Here is a 23,441-nt window from a genome sequence, read left to right as displayed (position 1 = left end):
CCTTTTCGCTCTAGAAGACAATCTGTTTGCAGGATCAAACTCCCTAGTTACAGGTGATACTAACAAAAGCTGTGTCAGCTGTGGGACCATGGAAGTCGGATTGGATTGAAGAGTAAATAGTGGGTAACAAAATTGGAATCCCAAGTGTAGCAAACTTTTGAGATGTTTGGCCCTCAAAATAAAGGAGCTGAGTAAAGCAACACAAGATCTGGAATGGTGTTGCAGTGAGGGTATCTTTAAAGCCCACTCTTATTTTGGGGGCAATGGTCGAGCAATAATATAAGAAAAAACGTTGACAGAGAGAAGGGTACAAAGGGAGCAGCTGGCCCCGGACAGAAGTGGGTCAAGTCCTCTAGGAAGAGGGGTACACTATTTCCTTTAAGGTCTTTCCTCTGACTTCCATCTTTCTCTCATAAACTTCCTGTTTCCCCCATCAGCCACTTACCCCGCCATAGTTATCCATAGTTAACCCAGAAGTTTCCAGCTATGCTTAACTTTTTGAGTTTTCTAGGATACACTTCTTTTGTTTTTGACAATTTGAGAACCACTATCTCTAATTTGTGCTAATTTGGTCAGTTCTCTAAAAGAACCATTTTACAAGCTATCCGTATACTGTTCCAAATATCATTTAATAAAATATTGCAAACATTTAATCTTTTTCTAAAAAAAAAATAAAGCTTTTTTTAGCTTAAATTTCGGCAAATCATTAGCATAGTGTTTCTTTGCAGGAGCATGATAATTAGTCATTAATGATTTGTTTCCCCCAGAAATAAACACATCAAACAGGATTATCAAGGAATTAACATTTCAATGGTTAAGAATTTTTCTGCTACTGAATCTCTGGATGCAGCCGTAATCTATTCACTTCTAATGGCATGTGCTGATCAATGAGGTTTAACAATGAAAGCAACCTGCAAGGTCGCACAGAGAGTATGCCAAAGCAGCACATAACTGACGGCTTTAGCAAATGCCAACTTGGGGAGAGATTCATGTGTACAGTGTAAATGGTATTTGCACCATATCACACCATGTGGGCTCCAGGGAATGAACTGTGAAGACCCTTTTGACAAGATGTCTCACTTCCCAGTTATGGTACTGCTTTAAAACACAACTTTGCAATTGTCCTATTGACTTAACTTGAAACTTGCTATCTTTAATATCATTTGGTTATAAAAAAAGACCATACTAGAAAAAGATACTGGACTTTTTGAGAAAGTTTGATGTCAAGAGAACTTACACATTTTAAAACTTATAATACACAACTAAAGAAAGAAAATACAGTGGTCCCTTGGTGACCATGGGAGATTGGTTCCAGGCCCGCACCCCCACCATGCCTCGCACCAAAATCCACAGATGCCCAAGTCCCTTGTGTAAAATGGCTAGTTCAGAGGGCCCTCTGTATACACGTGGGTTCTGCATCTGCGGATTTGGAAGCCGACTATACACGCTTGACTTTTGATTCTGAATTCATTGTAATGAACATACAATGAGAATTCACATTAAAGGAATGCATTAGTTATGCTTCTGAATGAATCCCTTTCCACAGAATCACTTTCCATTATTAGAAGCACCTTTAGAAATCACACTTAGAGAAAACAATCATTTTCAACTTGTGAAAGGAATCTAAAAAATATTTGTGAGAGGATGTAGGTGTTAGTTTTCGGGAATAATAATGATGATTATTTTAGACATGCTTTTCAAAAGTGAGTTCACCTCCCGGAACCACAAAATTGACTCCCAACATTTGACTTTCCTGACATTGATTTGGTTAGTTAATTACACTGTGGTGGTCAACTTAAAAAAAATCAGAAATGTAAAGATTTAAATTCAGTGTATCATGTATCTAGCATTTCAAAATGCACCCGAAAGAATCATAGTTCTTCAAGTTTATGAGAATTAAAATTCATCATTCAACAATTATCTTCAATATTGCAAGTTTCTCTTAATAAAACAGCCCTAATCTTTATTTTTATATTTACACTCAAATATTTAACAGAAAGGTTCTGCAAAATCATGACTGGTAACCTTGTTTTATCCATTTTGGCGAGATACCTGTTTACTCTCCATATTCTTATGTGTAATATTTAAATTATGAACTATTGGCTTTCAGTTTGTTTTCACTTATGTTTATATTAGCATAAGAGACAGAGTTCACTTCTTGGCAAGTTATGAGGAAACTGAGGGAAGCCAGAAAGACAGACTGTGAGTCATGCTGTATATTCAGCAGCAGGAAAATTCAAGTAGTTGGAATTTTCAACTCTAAGTCTTCATATTAGCTCCTCTCTTATCAGGAGGGAGCACAAATCAGCATCCAAATCAAGGCAGATATCAGGGCAAATTAAAGACCATAGGTGACCCGTGGTCACCTACTGAAATCTATACTGATGCTCCCATAGCCTTTGCTTCCATAGATAGTTGTGCCTCTAAAGAATCATGCATTCGATGCCCCAGTAGTCATCACTGAATTGTCGTGACTCAGCCATCACTTCTAACTCACTAAGAGCATGCATTTGGAAGGAAGAACCCGACTCTATGATTGTGTCTATTTCTAGCCTGTAATACTATCTTGTTTTAAAAAGTGCTTAAAATGTATTTTAAAATTATTATTTTTTTCTGAAAGAGAAGGACTCAGGCTTTTGTCTTTTGTGTACTTTGAGGTTTTGTATCTCGGGTGTGTGGTAAAACACCTGGATGTGATACCTTCTCCATAAACACACGTGCACATAGCTACCATACGCTCAGTACCTTTCCTGAAGTTAATTTCAGTAATTATGTAAAAGGTAATATGTTTTCAGATATTCAAGTAAAATGATGGGAAATATCCTACTTTTAAATGGTTAGTTATTTTAACTAATGTTTTAAAATAGTTTCTAAAAGGTAATTGGTAATCAATTTGATAGAGTATGTATAAATTGTATAAATTAAGTTAAATTTGTATAAGTTAAGTTAAAAATTATAACTCTAAAAATGTTTAATTCCTAATTGGATTAACTGATTTATGTGGATTACACTTAAAATTCTCTTTCCAAAAATAAATGACAACATTTCGCTTCTATTTACTATATTTTGTATTGAATATATACCTATACCTTGGGAAAAAGAAAAGAAAAGTAGATTTATGTTATAAGCACATTTTGCTGAGTCTATAAATATTATTGTGGAATTAAAATTAATTGTTCATTCTTTATTTTATTTAAGTTGAAGTAAAATCATTATTCCATTGGCATGTTTTGCTTGATGCTACTGACAGTGGTTAATGAAAAGATTAATGAAATAATGTGCACATTTCATTAGAGGAAAAAAATCTTTATTTTTTGGAAAGTGGTTAAATAGTCTACTTCTTTCTTTTTCTACCTCACTGATTTTTCTGGTACTCTGAGCCAAAGCATTCCTGCTCTGGTTGACAAGTGTCAAGACCTTGGCTTTGTTATTAATATATTCAAAGCACAAAACTTTGATGCTTACTATAATAGCAATGTTCCAATTGTCTTTGTGTATGTGTATGTACATATACACAACAGTGTCTTTTTATATAATATATAATTATATATAATTCATATAATACAATATATACATACACACTTGTATAAAATAAGTTATTTATTTCAAACTGCTCTACGTTTTGAATGCACATCTGCTTCATTTTCATAATATTTTCTACCACTCAAACAGATAAGAAGATCAAGATTTATAGTGTGAAGATAAAATAATTTATCATTCCTGGCATTGTGTAACCACACTTTAGGTAAGACAGTTATCTGCTGGGATAATTTAAGTCATAGAAAGACAATGGAATGAAACAATTATTTGTAACAGGTAATATGAAGTTGTATGTATTTTTGAGTAAGTTATAATTACTTAATAAGTAAATAGTATATATATTAATTTCTATTTTCTTCATATAAGCAGTGCCATGGTTAAAAGAAACATAAATACTGTGCTTCAAATTAAACTATTAAGTGTTACGAATTTTGTTTACTGATTATTTTTTGTCTTTATCTCTAAAGGTAGACAATTATCTTACTTTCTCTTTTAGAAATATTTCTTATCTTGTTTTTACACACTGTTTCAGCTCATTTCTCTTTTTCCTGGGTGCAGAGCTAGAAAACCTTTCCCAGTTTCTTTTGCCAATAAGCGTGTTTGCATGACAATGTTCTAGCCAATAGAATGCCAACAAAAATGAGACGTGCCACTTCTAGGTCTGCCCCTTTCCTCCCATTAAACCATCCACCCATTCACTGCCATGCTGACTGGAGAAGACTCATGTTTTCAGCCAAAAACACATTTAAACTAACATAAGTTGAATAAGGTTGAACAGATGAACTCTTTACAAAGATATAGTCAGGGGCTAGAGCCACGTGGATAGTATGGTATTCCTAGACCACAACACAGCTGTTCTGATACCACTTCTGTGAGTAAAGGCCACCGGGAAGAAAGGAGTCATCAATCAGGAGCTGAGATCTGCACGAGAGGGACTGAGCCAGCCCTTGGGACACCACACAAAGGCCAAGGGAATATATATCCTGTTGCCATTTACTTGTTTCTGGAATTTCCTGCCAGTGTTCCCCATTGATAGAACCCTAGAGACAGCTAGAGGACAAGGCAGTTTGTATTGTTTGCTAGGGCTGCCTCAAAAAAGTCCCACAAACTGGGTGGCTTGCATAAATGACATTTATTGTCTCACAACTGTGCAGGCTAGAAGTCCAAGATCGAGGTGCCAGCAGGGTTGGTTCCTTCTGAGGCCAATGAGAGAAAGAAGTGTTCCATGTCTTTCTCTTCGGCTTGTGACCGACCACCTTCTCCCTGTGTCTTACATTGTTTCCCCTCTGTGTGTATCTCTCTCTGTGTTCTAATTTCCCCCTTGGATTAAGGCCACTCTAAGGACCTCAGTTTAACTTGATTACACCTTTAAAGACTCTGTCTTCAAATAAGGTCACATTCTGAGATACTGGAAATTAGTACTTCAAAACAGATTTTGTGGAGACACAATGGAACCCATGACAGGTCAATTTCAAAGGACCAGAGCAGAGAGGAAGACTGTAGAGGGGATCTGGAGAAGGGCAAACATTTAGAGGTTACTTTGTTCTGTAGCTTAATCTACTCTATGAAGGAAAGGGAACACTTCTTTGATCACATTACCTGTTCCCTTAGTTAAAAATTCTCCAGTAGGTCTCTCTTAACCTATGACACAGTTCACAGTTCTTACTGTGGCTTTTGATGACCTATACAACCTGACTGCCACTGATTTGCAGACCTTATCCTCACTCTTTCCTGTCTAATGGACTCAAGTGCACATTATTTTCTTCTTCTCCTTCTCTGGTACTATTTCTCACTAAGGAGCACCCTCATCATCATCCAACAGAAGCAATGCAGTGTGGTGTGGGCTTTGCATTTAGTGCTGCATCACTGAGGACATACTTGTTAGTGTGTGTGTTTTGTTGGTAAATGTCAGTCTTCCTAAGTCTCATTCACTGTTTATAGAACTATTTTGCTCTTTTTTAAAACTCAGCATAATTTATTGCATATCCACATGGCTATACGTAAACAGTAGCTGGTCTTGTAGTGGAAGATGTTCTTATTTGTTCTAGCTTTTTTTGTTCTTTACAGCTCTTACTATAGGATCTGCCTACCCTCAATCAAAGGGCCAAACTACCACCTTCTCCATGAGACAGCTCTACGCGAACTGATAGAGTTTGTGCAATTTACTTACATATCAGCATGTAGTCTGAGAGCCCAAGACTAAGATAGCAAGTGAAGTTTGGTTTTGTTTTTAATGCAGGGATGTATTTTTAATTGGCAGGTGCTTAAAAAATGCTTTAAAGTCCCATAATTGAGGAGGTGAGATGAATCTAATTTATTTCTATCTTTGAATTCCAAATCCTATCTCTCTTTAAGAACTAAAGTAGATGTTATGTAGGACCCTAGATGAGGAAAAAAAATCCGTATAGCTATATAATGCAAACTCATTATAATAATCCAATGTGCTAATATCTAGTTATATAATTATTTTATAATATGCAATATATGATATTACAATGTATATGATGGTTATCAAAAGACATTTGGTTTATTAATACATAATTAATATATTAAATATGCTAACATTAATATGTTAATATATTAATTATGTTAACATGTGTTATGTTATAGTGTATATAGTATAAAACCTATGAATAATAATAATTATTAAATATACTAACAGACATGGGTAAGGAACACCATCATGTTTAGCTGTCTAAAGTCACCTCTTGGTCCCATTTGTACTTTCCCGTTCATTAAAAGATGAGCTAATTTCTCACTACAAGAGTTTAAATATGTGTGCTTTTAGCCCCTTACTATGCCAGTGTGTATTTCCCCTAAGTACTCAGTGTTTTCCTGCCCACTTTTTAGGTTAAGCAATCACACATTTCTGTTTTAAAAGGGTCATGCTACGCTGCAGAACATCCTGTCTTTCCTTGTTGTAAAAAATAATGAGCTCTCAGTTCCTTTTTCACGGAGGGTATTTGTTTCCATCACTCTGAGAGAGCCCTTCATCATGGGCTGAGCACAGCCGCACCATTTTCCGCACCATTCCATTAGAGCCTGTGAGGAAGGATGCTTCTCCTGTATTCATGTTCAGGAGAATGTCATCACCCAACAGAAACAAAATGAAAGAGTGTAGACTTGGGAGTGAAGTGTGTGCATACCATTTACCTTTACTTTAAGGAGTACGTTAATGGTAAAAAAAAAAATTTATGGCCACAGCATTCATGAATTGAGTTAAACTTAAAATTGAAAATGTTCTCCTTTGTACTTCTAGCAGTAAAGGTGTAGAAAACTAAAATGAATGGATCCCCATTCTTGTTCTCTATGAATGATAATAATAGGAAAAAAGTATATTGCTATAAATTTTCCATTACTTGAAACAAACCCAAGGCTTGTGAAGAAATATTTCTGAACTTAGATAATTTAGACCAGATACAGGCAGGCTGTCGGCTATTTTTTGATAAAAATAAAAAGTAACAACATGTGTAAATTGCAAAAAAAAAAACAAAACAGAAAAAGAAAAAGAAATCACAGTTATGTAACATTAAGAAAAGTGACTTTTTTGTTGTTAAATATCCTTAAAAGTGACATGTGATGAGGACAGTGAAAACAGGTACTCTTAGGATGTTATAATGTTTTACATTGAATGTATTTCTTTAAAAAACATTTTAAACAGTGTGTAGTAACTTGTAAAACACAGACTAAACATGCCATAGTAGAAAAAATGAACAGATCAGGAGGCAGGAGATCTGGGTTCTAACCTTGCCTTCCTACTGACAGTAATGTGATCTTGAGAATTATGCCTACCTTCTCTGAGCCTTAACTTCCAAATGTGCAAAATGAATGTTACAGACTGAATTACATTATCCCTAAATTCGTATGTTGAAGTTTTGCTTCAGAATGTGACTGTTTGAAAACAGGGTTTTTAAAGAGGTGAGAAGTTAAAATGAAATTGTTAGGTGGGCTCTAATCCCACATGACTGATGTCCCTTGGAGGAAGAGGAAACTGACCACAGACACACACAGAGGAATATGGTATGAAGACACAGGGAGAAGACAGCCGTCTACAAGCCAAGGGAGAGGCCTGAGAAGGAATAAACTCTGCCAATATCTTGATCTCAGTATTCCAGCCTCCGGAATTGTGAGACGATATCTTCTGTTGTTTAAGCCACCTAGTCCGTGGTCCATGACTATGGCAGCCCAACCAAACCAATGCAGTGGGCATCGTGAGTTTCACGAGGATTAGTTACAGCTCTGTGTTTATAAAGCATCTGGCACACGGTAGTTGTTCAAAGTGTGCTAATTAATATTAGTCTTGCTGCTGTTAGTTTTTTTTTTAATTTTTTTACAGGGCAGGTCATCTAACAAAAATGTTTATCTTTGTCTTATCTTGAACAGATAGCAGTTCTTTAAGGGTAGGAGAAAATAAGAGATCAAATTATACTGTGTTTCTACAGCATGGGTCACAGTGCCTATGACTTAAAATGTATTCAGAGGTTTTAGAGTAAGAATAACCTTGGAATTGTGTCATTTTCTAACTGTGCTGTTCTCTGCATTTATGCTATCTCCTAGTTCTACATCTGGAAAATAATAAGAAAAATATAATAAAAAGTTAATAATTAGAATTGTTCTTAGAAATGAGTACATTTGTTTATGTCCTAGAATTACTACTTGACACATAATTGGTGTTTAATAAACTGTAACTATGATTACTGTGTTCTCAATTCATTTTTAACCCTTTTTCAAGATACCCCAACCCAGAACAGCATCTTCCGGTGCACTCCTTTGTCTCTCCCATCACGTCTCGTCTGTCTTGAAGGGTCAAAATACGTCTTTTGTGATGAAGTTCTTACTGCTGCCCCAGGGCTCATACGATTGCCTTCCTTCCAGATGATGGTTCTCTGCCCGGGGGAAGGATCACTGTGGCTAGGATGGCATCTCCCAAAGTGTGTTGCCCTTAACATTGGTTATTTAAGAGGTTAAAACGCTGAAGAAAAGCATTAAAGTGTTCTGTGCCCACGTCTTGAGTTAAACAAATAAAGTGAGGCTTTATTAAATAGGACCTCAGAAGTCTTAAAAGACTTATGTGCATTTTTAATGTATGTGAGGCAGCCTTTCCTCAATTCAGTTAATCATAGACTGCTTTTCCGTTGATTGTCTGTAAGAATCTGTATTCTGGACAACAGGATTTGGATAGTTCTGGCCTAAAGAGGGTAGAATATACCTTAAGATTTCTCCTTTATCCTCTTTCCCAGTCTCTGTTTTCACTGTTTTGCCGCCTTCTTCTTTTGGCTTTATATAAATAATAATTTTCACTAAATAATAACCTATTATCTTAACTGAATAATTTACTTTAGCCTATTTACTGGATAAGGATGGTGGTATGTGTTTTTAAGTATCACTTATTTAAAAAAAAGGTGGAGGGAGGCAAAACACACAATACATAAGCATTAAATCTGTATTAAAAATTAAACCTCAATGAAAATATAAAAAGGGAAATTAAGGAAAAATGTCATTCTCACTTAACAGATTTGGCAAAATTATACCTGAGGTTTGTGAGGGTTTGGGGATAGAGTCAATTTCAAACCAGCTTTTAAGAATATAATAATATATGTTCATTATTCTATACTGACTGCGATATAATGGATCATTTAAATTTTCTTTATACTTTCCTAGATGTCCCAAATTTTGTACAACGAATATATTTTATTTTGCTTATCAAAAGAAATACCAATTTGTTTTTACAACTCCTCCAAGTGGAAAATAATATGAGGCTTTCATGGCTTCTTTGTAAATCTGCTTATGTAAATTCATTGATAAAAGAACCCTTAGAGCGTTCTTTCCCCAGTATTGTTTTAGGATATATAGAAAAGACAGAATGATTTGAAGAACGTTAATTCACATACAAGTACATGTGAATACTAATCAGAAGAGCCTTCACTTTAAAATGACAAGATTTAATACCTTGTAATGACCTATAGTGAAAAAGAATGTGAAAAGAAATATACATATGTATATGTATAACTGAATCACCAAGCTGTACACCAGAAATTAACACAACATTGTAAATCAACTATAATGCGATTAAAAAAAAGAGAACAAGAGCCAGAGAAAGTCTTTGCTGCTTCTGAGATTAAGTGAAAAAAATGTGTATCTTACCTGATAAGCAGTGTATACTTTTGTCCATCATCCACTTTAATAGTAGTGTCAATGATTTCCAATTTTGCTTCACCAGCACAAGAAAAATGGTACTATGGAAAAAAAAAAAAGGGTTTTTCTCAAATAGTTTTTCAATGTGAAATTAATAACTTATATCTGTGTTGGCATTTACAATTTACCAGTAATTTTTTAGTGCAGTGGACAGACAAGAAGTCTGAAACTTAAAGAAAAGTGACAGCTCATAGTATGCCATTATTAAGTGCTAGAATTGAAACAAATAAATATATACATACTACATACATATGCAAACACCATATGTATGTATGTATACACACACACACACATGCACGCGTGCGTTCTTTTGGTTTCTTTTCCAGTATTCTGGGGAGCCTGGTTGAGAAAGGAAGCTGCTTCTGCTGTCCAGGAGTGAGTTTAATTGGCAATTTTCTTTAGATACCAGCGACTGACAATGCGAAGACCAGTGAATACAATCTAGATGGTGATATGAATGTCACAGAAGGGAAATTTAAAGATTATGAAAGTTCACATTTCTTCTGTATAGCACAGGGAACTATATTCAATATCTTGTAAAAATCTTTAATAAAAAGAATATGAAAAGAAATATATGTATATGTATGTATATGCATGACTGGGACATCACGCTGTACATCAGAAACTGACACATTATAACTGACTATACTTCAATTAAAAAAAAGAAAAAAGAAAGAAATAAAAATAAAGATTATGAAAGTTAGCCATTCATCCTAAACTTCAAAGCTTGAAGGAGCCTATGGCCATTTGTAGGATTGTTACTTATTGGATCAACTGAGTGGTGGTTTTAAAAGGAGTAAATCACGTCTACAGTAGGTATGTTTGACCAGACACCCCTGGGAATTTCACGAGGGGGCTGCAGTGGCTTATTCGTCTTCTGAACAGCATGCACCTGAATGTGTATCAGTTCTATCGTGGCTATTCTTCCCCAGAATAGAGTATATAAAGAGATCTGTAATCCACATAGAAGTTAAAGAAACACAGTTGCACAGTGTTTCATAACTCCTAGGCACTCAGCTACATTAAATCGATGTGTCTAATCTTTCTACTTGTAGTCCAAAGATAAGCATAATGCTATATATCTAAATTTTTGTAGTTGGTCATCACAAAAAAAGTTCCTTTCCTTTATAAAAATTATCTACTGCAGGTTCCCTTTAAGAAATATATTAAACAGCATTGAGATTTTCAAAAACAAATACATGTATGTGCACTTTGCCTGAAAGTCAGTTGCATAACATTTGTCTATACATTCTTCTCAAGCCATGTGTATGTAACTAAGTGAAAAATCAGCATTTGTTTATTGCATTTTTATGCTGTGTCTAGTATACAACCAAGGTGACCAGATAGTACATTTAGTAAGTTTTGGCAGCATGGATAACAATTTAGTTATTTCTTATGCTTACCACTCAGAAATCTATGTTGTTAGTTAAAATAGTTATTTAGGCTTAAATGCTGATTTGCTGACCAACAATGGATGTGTGTGTGTGGGGGGGGGGCAGGGGTGATAATTTCCTTATTTTGTTCAAATATATTAGAAAATTATTTTCCAGGTACAATTAAGTCTTATTAATTCTTATTATCTTCAGGGATGTCAAAGTTTAACATTTAAAAATATTTAATGGGCAATTCCATTAATTTTATTTGAAATTTTCTGTTACTATAAATAGCTCCTTTAAGATATGTATAAAAGCAGTAGCTATTGAGATTCAGTGATTATTCTTTACCGTGGGTTTTTAAAGTACTTTACAAGTTTCAACTGATTGCTTTCTTTCAAAACAAACACCAAAACAAGCAAGCAAACACAAATGTGTGAAGTAGGTACTATTCTTTTATTATCACCATTATTCAGAAGCGGAATCTGAGGGGAAGGGCTTTGCCCCCAGGCAGGGAGGCGCAGTGATCTGTGGCACAACTAATAAGCATGAGGACTGACATCTGAGTCCCCAAAAGCAATGTATCGACCTCCCTCCTTTTTATTAGAAAGAGCCAATGAAATATTTTTTAAAATTAATTTTGATATATTAGACTTTAAAACTTAAATTTCTTTAAAAACACTTGATTAACAATTCTGCATTTCTAGAACTTGAATGGGTCTTAAATTATGATCATGGTAAAAGTTCAGCCATAAATATATCTTTTTGTGAAAATTGCATGTAAATGTATTCCCCATACGATTATTCTTTTAAAATAGATGAGGAAGTTGGAGCATAGTCTCAAAAATCATGGTGGAATTAGGAAAATCTTAAAATCATCAAGTTAGAGTGACATTAAAATTTCCTTTAAATCACTATAAAGAAATGGTGATGTGAGTGGAAAGAACAGGGATTTTGTCTTGGCACAACAGAGTAAAAATTCCTCATCTGCCATCCTTAAAAGAGTTTGAAGAGCATGTGTAATACCAAACAGCCTGAGAGCCTCCATCTGTCCGTAGGCTACTTGTGAGGCGCAGAGAGAAATACCCACCCCTCAGATTGGATTAATATGTCCTGGGCATCTTTCTGTGGGTTTACACGCTCTTACCTATTGACTCACGGTACTACATTTAGTACACAGATACTTGTCCATTTACTAATTTTAACCTCACACCAACTTTTATTGCCCTTGTTGCAGGTAGATGTAGCCTGTGTCCTGGTTCTTGTACCATCTCAGAAAGAAGTCAGAGACAAGACATGGAGGTTAAGAAAGTAAAGTTGTTAAGGGGTGAATAGTACCCTCTCAAGAGGAGAGCGGGCAGGCTCAGGTGAGTGTCTGCCCTGAGTTCCTCTGGTAATTGGTTACATAGAGTGTAAAAACGAATGGGCAGAATATTCATTGGGGAGGGAAGGGTGATTTTTATCCCAGATCTGCCTTCCTGAGGGAAGGAGGGATTTTTTTTTTCCTTATTTAGCCTGGATTGGAAGTGTCACAGCATTAGTGCATGATGGATACATCTAATCTGCTGGGCTAATTTTTTTTTAACAATTTTTATTGATTTATAATCATTTTACATGGGCTAATTTTTTGCAATGAGGGCATAATGAACAGAAGGTTACCTTCTGACACTGGAGATTCCTCCTTCTCCCATCTTTCTTTATTGGGCTCTGGGCTGCTTGTCACCCCAAATGTGTAACTGCTTAACCACCCAGAGGTTCCTGCTTTTCTTTCTCTGCCCAGGGACCCCTGTTGCTTACACAACGTATGTTTCCTGCATTTGGCCTGTGCCCCTCCTTTCTGCCCACTTCCTGCCATTTGGCCTGCGTTCCCCTTTCTCTGCTCATATCTAGCTCTCTGCCTGCTCTCACACTCTCACTTTAAGAGTAGAGAAAGCTCCAGCAGAGTGCTCAAAACTTACAAGGTCTCAGAGCCCCGAAGTGGCAGAACTGGAGTTCAAACTCTGACATTTTTTTGCTTCAGAGTCCATGACCTTAATACATTTTCTTAGGTTGGAGCCTGACACATAATTGCAATTCAATAAATGATAGTAATTACAGTAATTACAGACTATCCATGTATATACTTTCTTTGTCATAAAACCCAAAGGAAAGGCATTCTGTGCCTCTCTTCTCCTCTTACAGTCTCATAATTCCTAAATGACTTGACAACCTATGGTGAATTTATTTTTATCCATTTGAGAATGAAAAGAATCCCTGCAATCCGTGATTTCATACAGATGTTCACCCACAGTTCTGCACGTCTCCAGTGATGCTTGCAATGTCTCTGACTGGAGGTGTCCACAGGGGCAAGGGCTGGCTGAGTTAGACGCTCAGTTGTGAATCTGAGTTAGGAACAGAAAAACGCACTGAATGTAATCAGGGCTCAATATTATGTGTGCTTTATAATTTTTAAAATTTGGTCTCTGTATGTTTTCTGCTTATAAGACTAATGGAAATTTCTGGTCTTAGTTGAGAAAAATGCATGGAGTAGAGGTCAGCAAAGCTTATCTTAAAAGGTCAGGCTGATGTTTGATGGTTTATTACGGTGTTTTATTCATTATATAATTCTATTTTCTTGTTCTAGCTTCATCTGTTTTTACTATGATCTGTAACAGTTGAAAGTAGTATGAGACCAAAGTGTGTTTTATTTACTGTTGAATTCTCAGAAACTGGCAAAGTGACTGGTGATAGATAAATGTTCACTGGGTGAGTAAAAATGGACAAATGAATAGAAACACTGCTACTACTACTAATGTGCTTTATCTGGTTGACATTTGTTTACGACATCAGACATTGTACTAAATCGTGCATATGTGTTATATTACTTGAGAAAGAGGAATAAAGAAAATCAAAATAGAACAACTTGATTTAGTTGAAGTACAGAGTATGACTCATACTTTAACAGAAACACACATTATAGTTAAATCACATCATTAAAAAATGGTAGGCAAAAATACAGTTGTTACGTTTCATATACTAGACTGTGTTGATTTAATCACTTTATTGCAGTGATGATTTTGATGACTTCTTTAATCTGTGTATTTAGAACTGGAATACAAAGTGATCCATTAACGTAGAATGGGTTGGGAAAAGAGCATGCAGTTACAATTCAAAATTGGCTTCCAAATTTAGCTGTGTCATCTTGGACTTTTAAAAGCAGGTTGTGATAAAGACTGGCAAGAGTTCTATCAATAATCTCAAAATTTTGGATATCAGAATCTCTTTGCACTCTTAAAAATTATGGAAGGTCCCAAAGAGTTTTTGTTTATTGGGTTATGTCTACCAACTTATATAATATTAAAATTAAAACAGACATTTTTAAAACACAAAAATGTGTTAAGTACACATTACATTAGTGATCAGAGGGATATCTTGTCATTTAGCACCTGGAAAAGTCTCCTGTATACTTATGGGAATGAGAATGAAAAGGGCAAACAGCATCTTAGTATTATCGTAAAGACCCTTTGAAAGAATCCTGTGGCTCCCCAGGGGCTCCTAGATCACATCTGCCATTAAAGTTATAAAAATTGTAGCAATTACTATCGTTGAGAATTTGGGAAACATGAAAGAGGAAGAAAAGCTGAAAATACAGAGAAAAAAGAAGAGAATGAAAGCTATTCAAAGTACATGCTACTTAACGTTGATACATAGATAGTATATACTGAACAGGAAGAAATTACAAAAACAGGGCACACAGCCTGGTGGTGGGTATAAAAGACATATTTAAGTTTAAATTTTATATTGATAATAATCACTAAAGTGGATAATCCGAACAACTTCCTAAAAGTCACTTTAAATAAATTTGACTTGGGGGGGAGGGTATAGATCAAAGTGTTAGAGCACATGCTTAGGATGCAGGAGGTCCTGGGTTCAGTCCCCAGCACCTCCTCTAAAAATAAATAAACCTAATTACCTACCCCCTGGCCAAAATAAAATAATACAATAATAAATGAATTTTAAAAATAAATAAATTTGACTTACCTTTAAAGTGCCATTTTTGATAAATAATTGAATAAAAAATCCATCTACTGAATTGGAGTCTTGCTTGATATAGAGCAGGAGTCCATGGGAACTGGAGGTCTGAAATCCTAGGGAGATGCTATTTTGTGGATTTAAAGACACATTCCAAAATTCTAGATAGGAATCTCCATAATAACAAACACAGCTGAAATCTGTGGAGTCAGAGAGAAAATACAATTTAGGTTGGAATTAAATGTTATGACATTAGCCTGTTTTCTGAAATGGCTCTTACTTACAAACCTGGACACCCATCTGCTTCGCCATTGTCATAGTGGCTTGTCATAATTTCTATGTACTGGGGCACTGTGATCAAATTTCACTGGAAGACAGGGATGTCCAGATGATTTATATTCAAGTACTGTTACCTAGATTTTCTGTTGCAGGTCAACAGAAATAGGATCATTTCCTAAAAACGTCCTTATTCAATGTATATATAAGGTGCTAGAATGAATTATAATTTATGTCATTATTGTTAATTTGGGTGGCTTTTGAAGGCTGACAGAGATTATTGGGAAGTCAAAGAATTGTCACCCTTTTGTAAAAACAATATATTATCTCAACTTTAAAAAAATCTCTCTCTCTCATTTTCTCTTTGTTTTTCTTTTGCATTCTGAATGATTCTAATTAGCTTCAATCTTTCAAGTAAAATACGAAGACATTTTGAGCAAAATACTTTGACAGTTTAATTTCTTAAATTTATAAATATATGGTTAATGAACCCTAGGTAGCTTATGTCTCTGAATAAATTAACTATTTTATATTATTTTTAAAAGTTACTTTTCTTTGATAAACACTTGATCCCTATGGGTTGATGAGATTCCTGTGAATTTTGGATCTCTTTTGCTTTCTCGTCCTTCTGTGCCTCCTTCTGTGACACAAACACACCTGCAAACTCCTTTAAAACTTCCAAATTGTTTATTTTTTACAATTAATAGAATTCAATTCATGAAGCTGTTTAGTTTGCTGCCCATCTTAGGATAACTCTTTTAAAATTGATACTTTAAAACTTCTACAGAGTACGTATTCTATGTGGAGTATTTTTCTTATTTTAAAAGTCCAACGCAGCTTTAGAAATATTCTTTGTGCTACATTTTCAAACTCGTAAAAAACTCTAAGGAAGTAATTAGCTAAACTTTAAAGAAAAGTTTTCTTTTTAGGTAGAAATAAGAAGGTTTGAAATACTGCCAGAAAATATTTGTGTTTGTAGACATAAAAACATATGTGTTTTTATTTTGTAACCAAGAAATTCATTAGCAGGTGGCTCAAAGATTAAAAATATTAACAATGCTTTCAATTTTGACATTCAAATTGTTTTAGTTGTTTTGTTATAGAGATGAATATTTCTGCCTTGTACAAATTAATGGTGATGTTGATGGCACAGTACAACAGGCTTGCATGTAACATTAAATAATTTTAAAGGTTTTATCCCTTTATTTGAATGAATTGGGAATGAAGACAAACATCTATTTTACTTAAAGTTCAAAATATGAAAGAGCATAAAATATTTTTGGACAAAGACTACCACATGAATGCACACAACAAAGGTGGAATAAAGAAAACATTATATATTTTTCAATGTTTTAGAAAAAAATATGTCCAATCAACAACATCTAAATAAAAAATCCTTTCAATTTTATTATTATTAAGAAATGTATTTTTATGGATTAATTTTCTTAATTAAGTGGCTCTGTCATGTGATTAGTGCTCTTAGTAAAAACCCACACATGTGTTCTGTGAGGATGGGTTCATAGCAGATGAAATGGGTACGTCAGTATTTCCTTAGATTCATACCTCGATTCCTGGCTAGTATCTGACTGTCAGATTGAAAGACTCAAAGTGCACAATTATATGTTCAAGCTGGAGACCTTAACTTTCATCTCTAACTTTCTGCCTCTGCTTCCCGTTCTGAAAGGTGGTTCTTGCCTTCATTTCTAACAGTGAATATTGAGTATACAAATCAGTCTAGTCATTAAAAAATTTATTTCATTTGATTGTTGCTAGATGGGCAGTTGAATTTTTTTGACACAAAATTATTTGAATTTCCAGTGTCTAGAGACCCATACACTTCCAATGCATAGGAATAAAGAAAACTTCAAAGCCATTGTAGTGAAAAATCAGAAGTCAGCAACCCTGCCCTCTCCTCCAGCACAAAGAAGGGTTTTAAATAGATTAGAAAAATAATAGAATAAATATATTTTAGAAGAAATTAATAGTACAGAGTCTGAGGCATAAATAAATATTCAAATTAGAACAAATAAAATAAAACTAATGTGTATAATATTCAATTTTTTGATACATTATGAACAATTACTCCAACAGCACATTTTCCTTTTACTAAAAGAAATAGAAAAAGTAAAGAATTCTTAGCTTGAATCTTTATTTGGTGTTATGGTTAGCAGATCATAAAATATTGAATAGATTTTAAAGAATAGTCATTTTTGTAGTTAGTGTATTATATGTAAGATCTAACATGAAAGTTGGAATCTTATGAGGGAATAATTGAACACCAAGCTTTTCTGCAAGGTTTGTTAGTTGGGTAATGACTGTATAATGACTGGATAGTTTTAAAAAGACATATATTATTTGACCATATTTCCAGTAGATTATGGTCAATATCAGTGTAATCTATGACTCATCACTGAAAGAAAGAGTGATTATGTATTGATCTCTGGAGTATGTATCGCAAATTAAATGTTAAGAAATAATTCATAACTAAAATGCAAAATGGTCCTTTATTTCACATGTCTTGGAAATAATATCTAGGAAAAATTAGTGGACATTTGTGATACGTAGGGGTGTGTGTGTGTTTGTGCGCATGTGCAAAATTTTCTGTTACAGTTTCAAATTGAGAAAAGACGTGTATGTATAACTCAAATATAACTCACATAGGAAGATGTCCTAAACTGTTTATTAAGAAGACTATGTTGAGTCCTGAATCTTGAGTCTACCAGTGAGCAGAGTGGCAACCACATGTTAGCTGCAGAAATTCTATGTGACTTGGTTCTCTTCCGTTACATTATTCCTAGAAAGAGGAGCTTGGATTTTATCATTACCAATACTTCCTGTGTTTAATACTTCAGAGTTCCACATTATATCAATTGTGTTTAATTCACTTTAAAATCTAACTTTACATCATCCATTTAAATTCATCTCAGTTAGCTTAATATCTACAAAAAAAGTAGGAGAAAGGAAGAAAATTCACATTTACCAACTGGTTACTATGTGCCAGGTTTGTTAAATACTTTACTCGTGGTTTTTAAAGTGCTGATTTTTTTCCAGGCAATTTAAAGATTTATGCCATTTGAAAATGCTTCTGTGAGAACTAAGCATATTTCACAATAAATTATGAAATATTTGTTCCTTTCATAGATTTTCACAAATTGATTCAAATTCAATGACATAATTTACCAAGCAAATATTAATCATAGAATGCAAAAAGATGTTTACAAAACAAACACTGAAATGAAAAGCCAGAGAGTACAGTTTAAGATTGGCAGACTCAGTGTAGCCTGAGGAAATGTATAATAAACACGATCTACAGAGGTTGATATAAGAAATTGCAAGATTTAAGTGACTGCAAAGAAAGCTGAGAAAGAACTCTTCAAATAGTTGAATGGATTTTTCTCTGAAAGCAATTAGCGGTCTTTTTGAAAGGACGTGCAACACCTACGATCACAATGTTTTCCTTTCACCAGCAAACGGAAATAGGTGACCAGGAAACATTCCTTTAATAGCCACGTATAAGGATAGGAAGTTACACACAAATCAAATCAGGCCCCTTTGCTGATTAAAAACATTTCTTGCTGCCAGTTGTCGATGGCAGAACTGCTTAGTATTGACTCTGTGTAGAATCTTTCCAGCCCTTTCTTTCTCCTTTGACTTTTAATGTGGAGTGCCAATTATTCTAGGATAACTTCCAGAGCAGGTACCCTCCCCATACTCAACTGCATTCCCAGTTCTGTCACGCACCCGCTTCCTGTACATGAGTCTATTTCCAGGATCTTTACTGATTCCATTGGACAAACCAAAAACCCCAAGCTGATCAAATGCTGATGTAATTAGTGCAGATTTAGGGTAAGTCTTGATACCAGGTAATACAAACCCTGCATAGTCCCGTTCCTCAGGACTGTGTTGCTGTTTGCCCTGTGCCTTTTGATACAAATAATGCAATCAGTAACGTGTGCAAACATCCTTTTAAGTTACATAAACACTGACTAAACATTGATTTGAATTCCATTGATTTCACAGAAAAAATGGTAAGTGATACCTTTGTGACACTTCATCTTCCTATACGTGCACATGTACTTGTCTCTATTTTACCAGGGCTACCAAAACATTTTTAATACAGGTTTGTACATTTCTTCATAAAGGTCATGTGCATATTTTCTTAGGTTAACCTCAGAAACCTTATGAAGTTATTGCTATTTTAAATAGTTTTTTGTAGTATTATATATTTAATTCACTGACATATTGAAATGCAAGCGACTGTTGTATATTCAGCAACCCTTGAACTCTCCTGTTTTTAACAACACTGTAACCTCTGCGAGTAATGAGATTTTTCTTCCTTTTGTTTCTAATTCTTAAACTGTCTTATTAGCTTGTAATATTGCCTAGGACCATCAGAAGAAACATTGAACTGAAATTATAATGATGAGATTCTTTCTCTTGTTTTAATTTTTGCAGGGAAGGCTTTTATTAAGCTTTCATCTTTGAGTGTAATGTTTGGTTCTTTTATAAGCGATACCATTTGACTCATTAAGGAAGCTCATAGATACAGAGAACAGATTGGTGGTTGCCAGAGGGGGTGGGGGTGGAAGATGGGTGAAATGGGTGAGGGGGTCAAAAGGCACAAAGTTTCAGTTATCAAGTAGATCATTTATGAGGATATAATGTACATTATGGTGACCATAGTTAACACTTCTGTATGGCATGTTTTTTACTTTTATGTTTGAAAGCTGCTAAGAGAGTACATCTTAAATGCCCTCATCACAAAAAAGAAAAAAAGATCGATAGAATAAAATTCACATTTTAAGGCAAGACAAAAAAATTTAAGCATAAAAGTTTTTCTCTGGCCACATGGGCCTCTTCCCACCTCTCCAGGGAAGAGCATTAGTCATCTGAAATTGTGCACTAACCAGACCTCCCCCAGGGCAGAAATACCTGCTCGCCCACAAAGATCATTTCTCCTTCTGGCACCAGCCATGTAATTCCTTAGAAGACAACACTTGTTTCTCAGTCCTGTAAGGGGTCATAATGACCCACCACTTGCCTTGTACATGCAGACATCTTTGATGAACTTTGTGTACAATGCCAATATTTTATATTCATTAAAGATAGACCAGAACAGACCGGTCAGACATCCTGGGGAGATCCTGGGCTGCACCTCATGGAAGTTCTTAGCTTAAATATTTACTTCTGACCTTATCATGTTACATGTTACTAGCCATATTACTTGTATTCTGCCTATTTTGCAAGGTTATTGTTTCTTGCATTAACAAATGTGGACTGAGCCTCCAATAAAATTAATGATAGCCAGGTGACTTGAAACCATTGATCAAATATATAGTATTATATAAGATCAATGATGGCAATAGTGCAACTCTAGATATAGGAAGAAGCAACAAGACGGAACCATTTTCAAGACCTTAACAGGCTAGTAAGACAAGAGGATGAGAGACTTTGGTTACTGTTAACAGGGCCTAGTCCAGTAATAGCACATTGAGTGGCCTATCAAGAAATCATTGCCTGACCTGGGAATCAGCATTCCTAGCGCCATCAGACAAATTGGTCGTGAAATGCCTCCCAAATCTTGGTTGAAATTTAGACCAAAAGGGAAGGGATTAAAACATAAAGATAATTGCCCACCATCCATTTCTGCAAGAATCCAGTTATCAGTCCCTGCAGTCACTAACCTACACGACACTCTGAGAATAGTTCTGGGTGACAAGCAGGATGAAGGCACTTTGTGCTCCGAGAAAATTGGCAGAATTGGCCTTCGGATAACTAGATCCTTTCACGAGAAAATTTTCAGAATTCAGTTTCTTGCATCTTTATATACTTAGAAAAGTACTGGAACCAGTAACTAAGATTTCTGCTTCTTAGGGATAGCAGTAACCTTGTACCAAGATGAGTGCTTGATTGCGTGTGCCGCTTCACCAAAATTATACATATACTAGCCTCCCCCTTTACCTTTTCAGAACAGTTCTCAGAGCTCTCTGAGAGGCTGTTTCCTGGGTTATAACCCTCAGCTTGACTCGAATAAAATTTTCCATTTCTTCTTACATTGACTATTGATTATATTGATTGCTTTTTTCATTGACACTATGTATGGTGATAAATGGCAACTAGATTTGAAAGAGAAGAGCAAACCTGACTCCATGTTGGATCTATTTCTTTTGCTCTAACCTTTGTGCTTTGTTCCCTGTGCTTAGTCATGCTGGCTCTGCACCTTTTGTAAAAGAATGTTGCTTAGAGCCTAAAATGTACATAATAGCCCATTCTCAATGCTCTGACTCCCAGGCTTGACCTTTAAATTCATAATGCTTTTCCATTCATATAGAGATAAAAAGTTTCAGAACAGGATATAATAATAGTCTTGTTGGAGATTTATAAGAACATTGTGACCAGACCTACGGGGACAGATGCAAGAACAAAGGATCTGGGTAACAAGAAGTTTGTAGCAACCAGCCACACTCCATCCCTTTTAGTATAAAAGGAGCCTGAATTTTAACTCAAGTGAGATGGTTCTTTGAGATGCTAGTGGACCATCTTCTTGATTTGCTGTCTTTCTAAAGCCACTATTCCTTGTCCCAATATCTTGTCCCTCAATTTATTGCCCTGTTGTGCAGCAAGCGGTAGAAGCTTCATCTTGGTAACAGATTTATGGTAGTGATCATACCACAGTGTATACAAATGTTGAATTGTTGTGTTTTGCACCTGAAACTAATATAATGTAACATGTAAATGATACCTCAGTAGAGGCCATACCTCAATAATGTACAACAACAACAACAACAACAAAGAATGTCAGGTGGAAAGCTGTGAGAAACAGAGAAAAAAGATACCAAGTAATATTAAAAAAGGTTAAAAAAAAAGGAATTTTCCTCCTATTTGGTAGTTTGTTGAAATTTTTAGCAGAACTCAAATTTTATCAGTTTTTCACTTATTGATATGATGACACTGTAAATAACTTTGATATTCTAATATTAAACCTTCATATCATCTCAGAAATAAATCCCATTTGCTTATAATGTGGGTACACATGTGAATTTCATTTGCAAGAATTCACGTTTAGGATATTTGCGTTTATACTGATGGTTGAGATTGCCTTTTAATTTTCTTTCTTTCTTTCTTTTTTTTTTCTGGCTCCCTTTCTGACTTTCATACTAAAGTTTTACTTAACTTCATTAAACAAATCAGGCAATGTGAATTTCCATTTCTAATCTCTGGAGGTGTTTTTGTTTACCTACCACCCAAATTCTGTATCACACTATAAAATCGTGAATTATACAACATCCTAAAATAACTACAAAAGATTTGATTTAGTGTACTGATTAGGAATCAGAATGTTAACGGCAGGCAAAGTCATGACTTGCAAGAAGATTTAGTTTTTGTTTTAATTTGGCCACTTAAGTTACCTGACAGAAGTCACCTCACTTCTTTACTGCCCTGTGTTTACCCATAAAATTAGGGTGGCACCAGTCATGAACTTGTAATTACAACAGACATAATTTTAGTTTGTATTCCTGGGTTTAATTATGCACTTTGTCACTTAAAATTGTGGAATATTGGATAATATATTTTAGCCTCCTTGGTCCTCTCAGTTTCATTAGTACCTTGGCAATAACAAGGTTGTTCTGTTTTAATACATGTGAGAGCATTAGATCAAGAATTTGCTCCAGTCTGCATTTGGGAAAGACATCTCCTATAATGAAGTAGAAAGATTTTGCAAAATCTATTTTTAAAACAATTATTACATGAATATGCCCTACATTCCCCTGAGGCATATGTTTAGGATGGTCTGAAGCACCTGGTATCGCCACATTAAGCAGATGTAGGGAGACTCGGAAGGATTTCAAGGAGTTCTGTGATGAGGCTGCGTGAGACCCGGGAGGACCCTCTCTCCCCATTATTGTGGTTTCCTTTTTTTGCAGTGTGTTTTACCTGTTTACAGGAGTGAAATGTACAAATAAAACTAAATGAATCCTGAACATTTTATTAATAAAGATAATTTATATCACATTGTCCTTTTTCCTTTCCTGCATCTCCAATTTG

At 35.0% G+C, this 23,441-nt stretch overlaps 1 protein-coding gene across 1 annotated transcript in view; it reads right to left on the bottom strand.

Moving 5' to 3' along the window:
* The window catches only part of EYS (eyes shut homolog), a 1,185,765-nt gene that overhangs the window by 431,086 nt on the left and 731,238 nt on the right, over window positions 1–23,441 (bottom strand). Inside the window, 2 exon segments of the mRNA XM_032484469.1 lie at window positions 9,685–9,776; window positions 15,129–15,319. Of these exon segments, the coding sequence (XP_032340360.1) occupies window positions 9,685–9,776; window positions 15,129–15,319 (283 nt within the window).

The sequence above is a fragment of the Camelus ferus genome, chromosome 8 (genome assembly GCF_009834535.1).
Source record: "Camelus ferus isolate YT-003-E chromosome 8, BCGSAC_Cfer_1.0, whole genome shotgun sequence".
NCBI classification, from domain to species: Eukaryota; Metazoa; Chordata; class Mammalia; order Artiodactyla; family Camelidae; genus Camelus; species Camelus ferus.
Note: the sequence above shows the minus strand (reverse complement) of the source record. Positions and strands in the feature narration are given on the sequence as shown.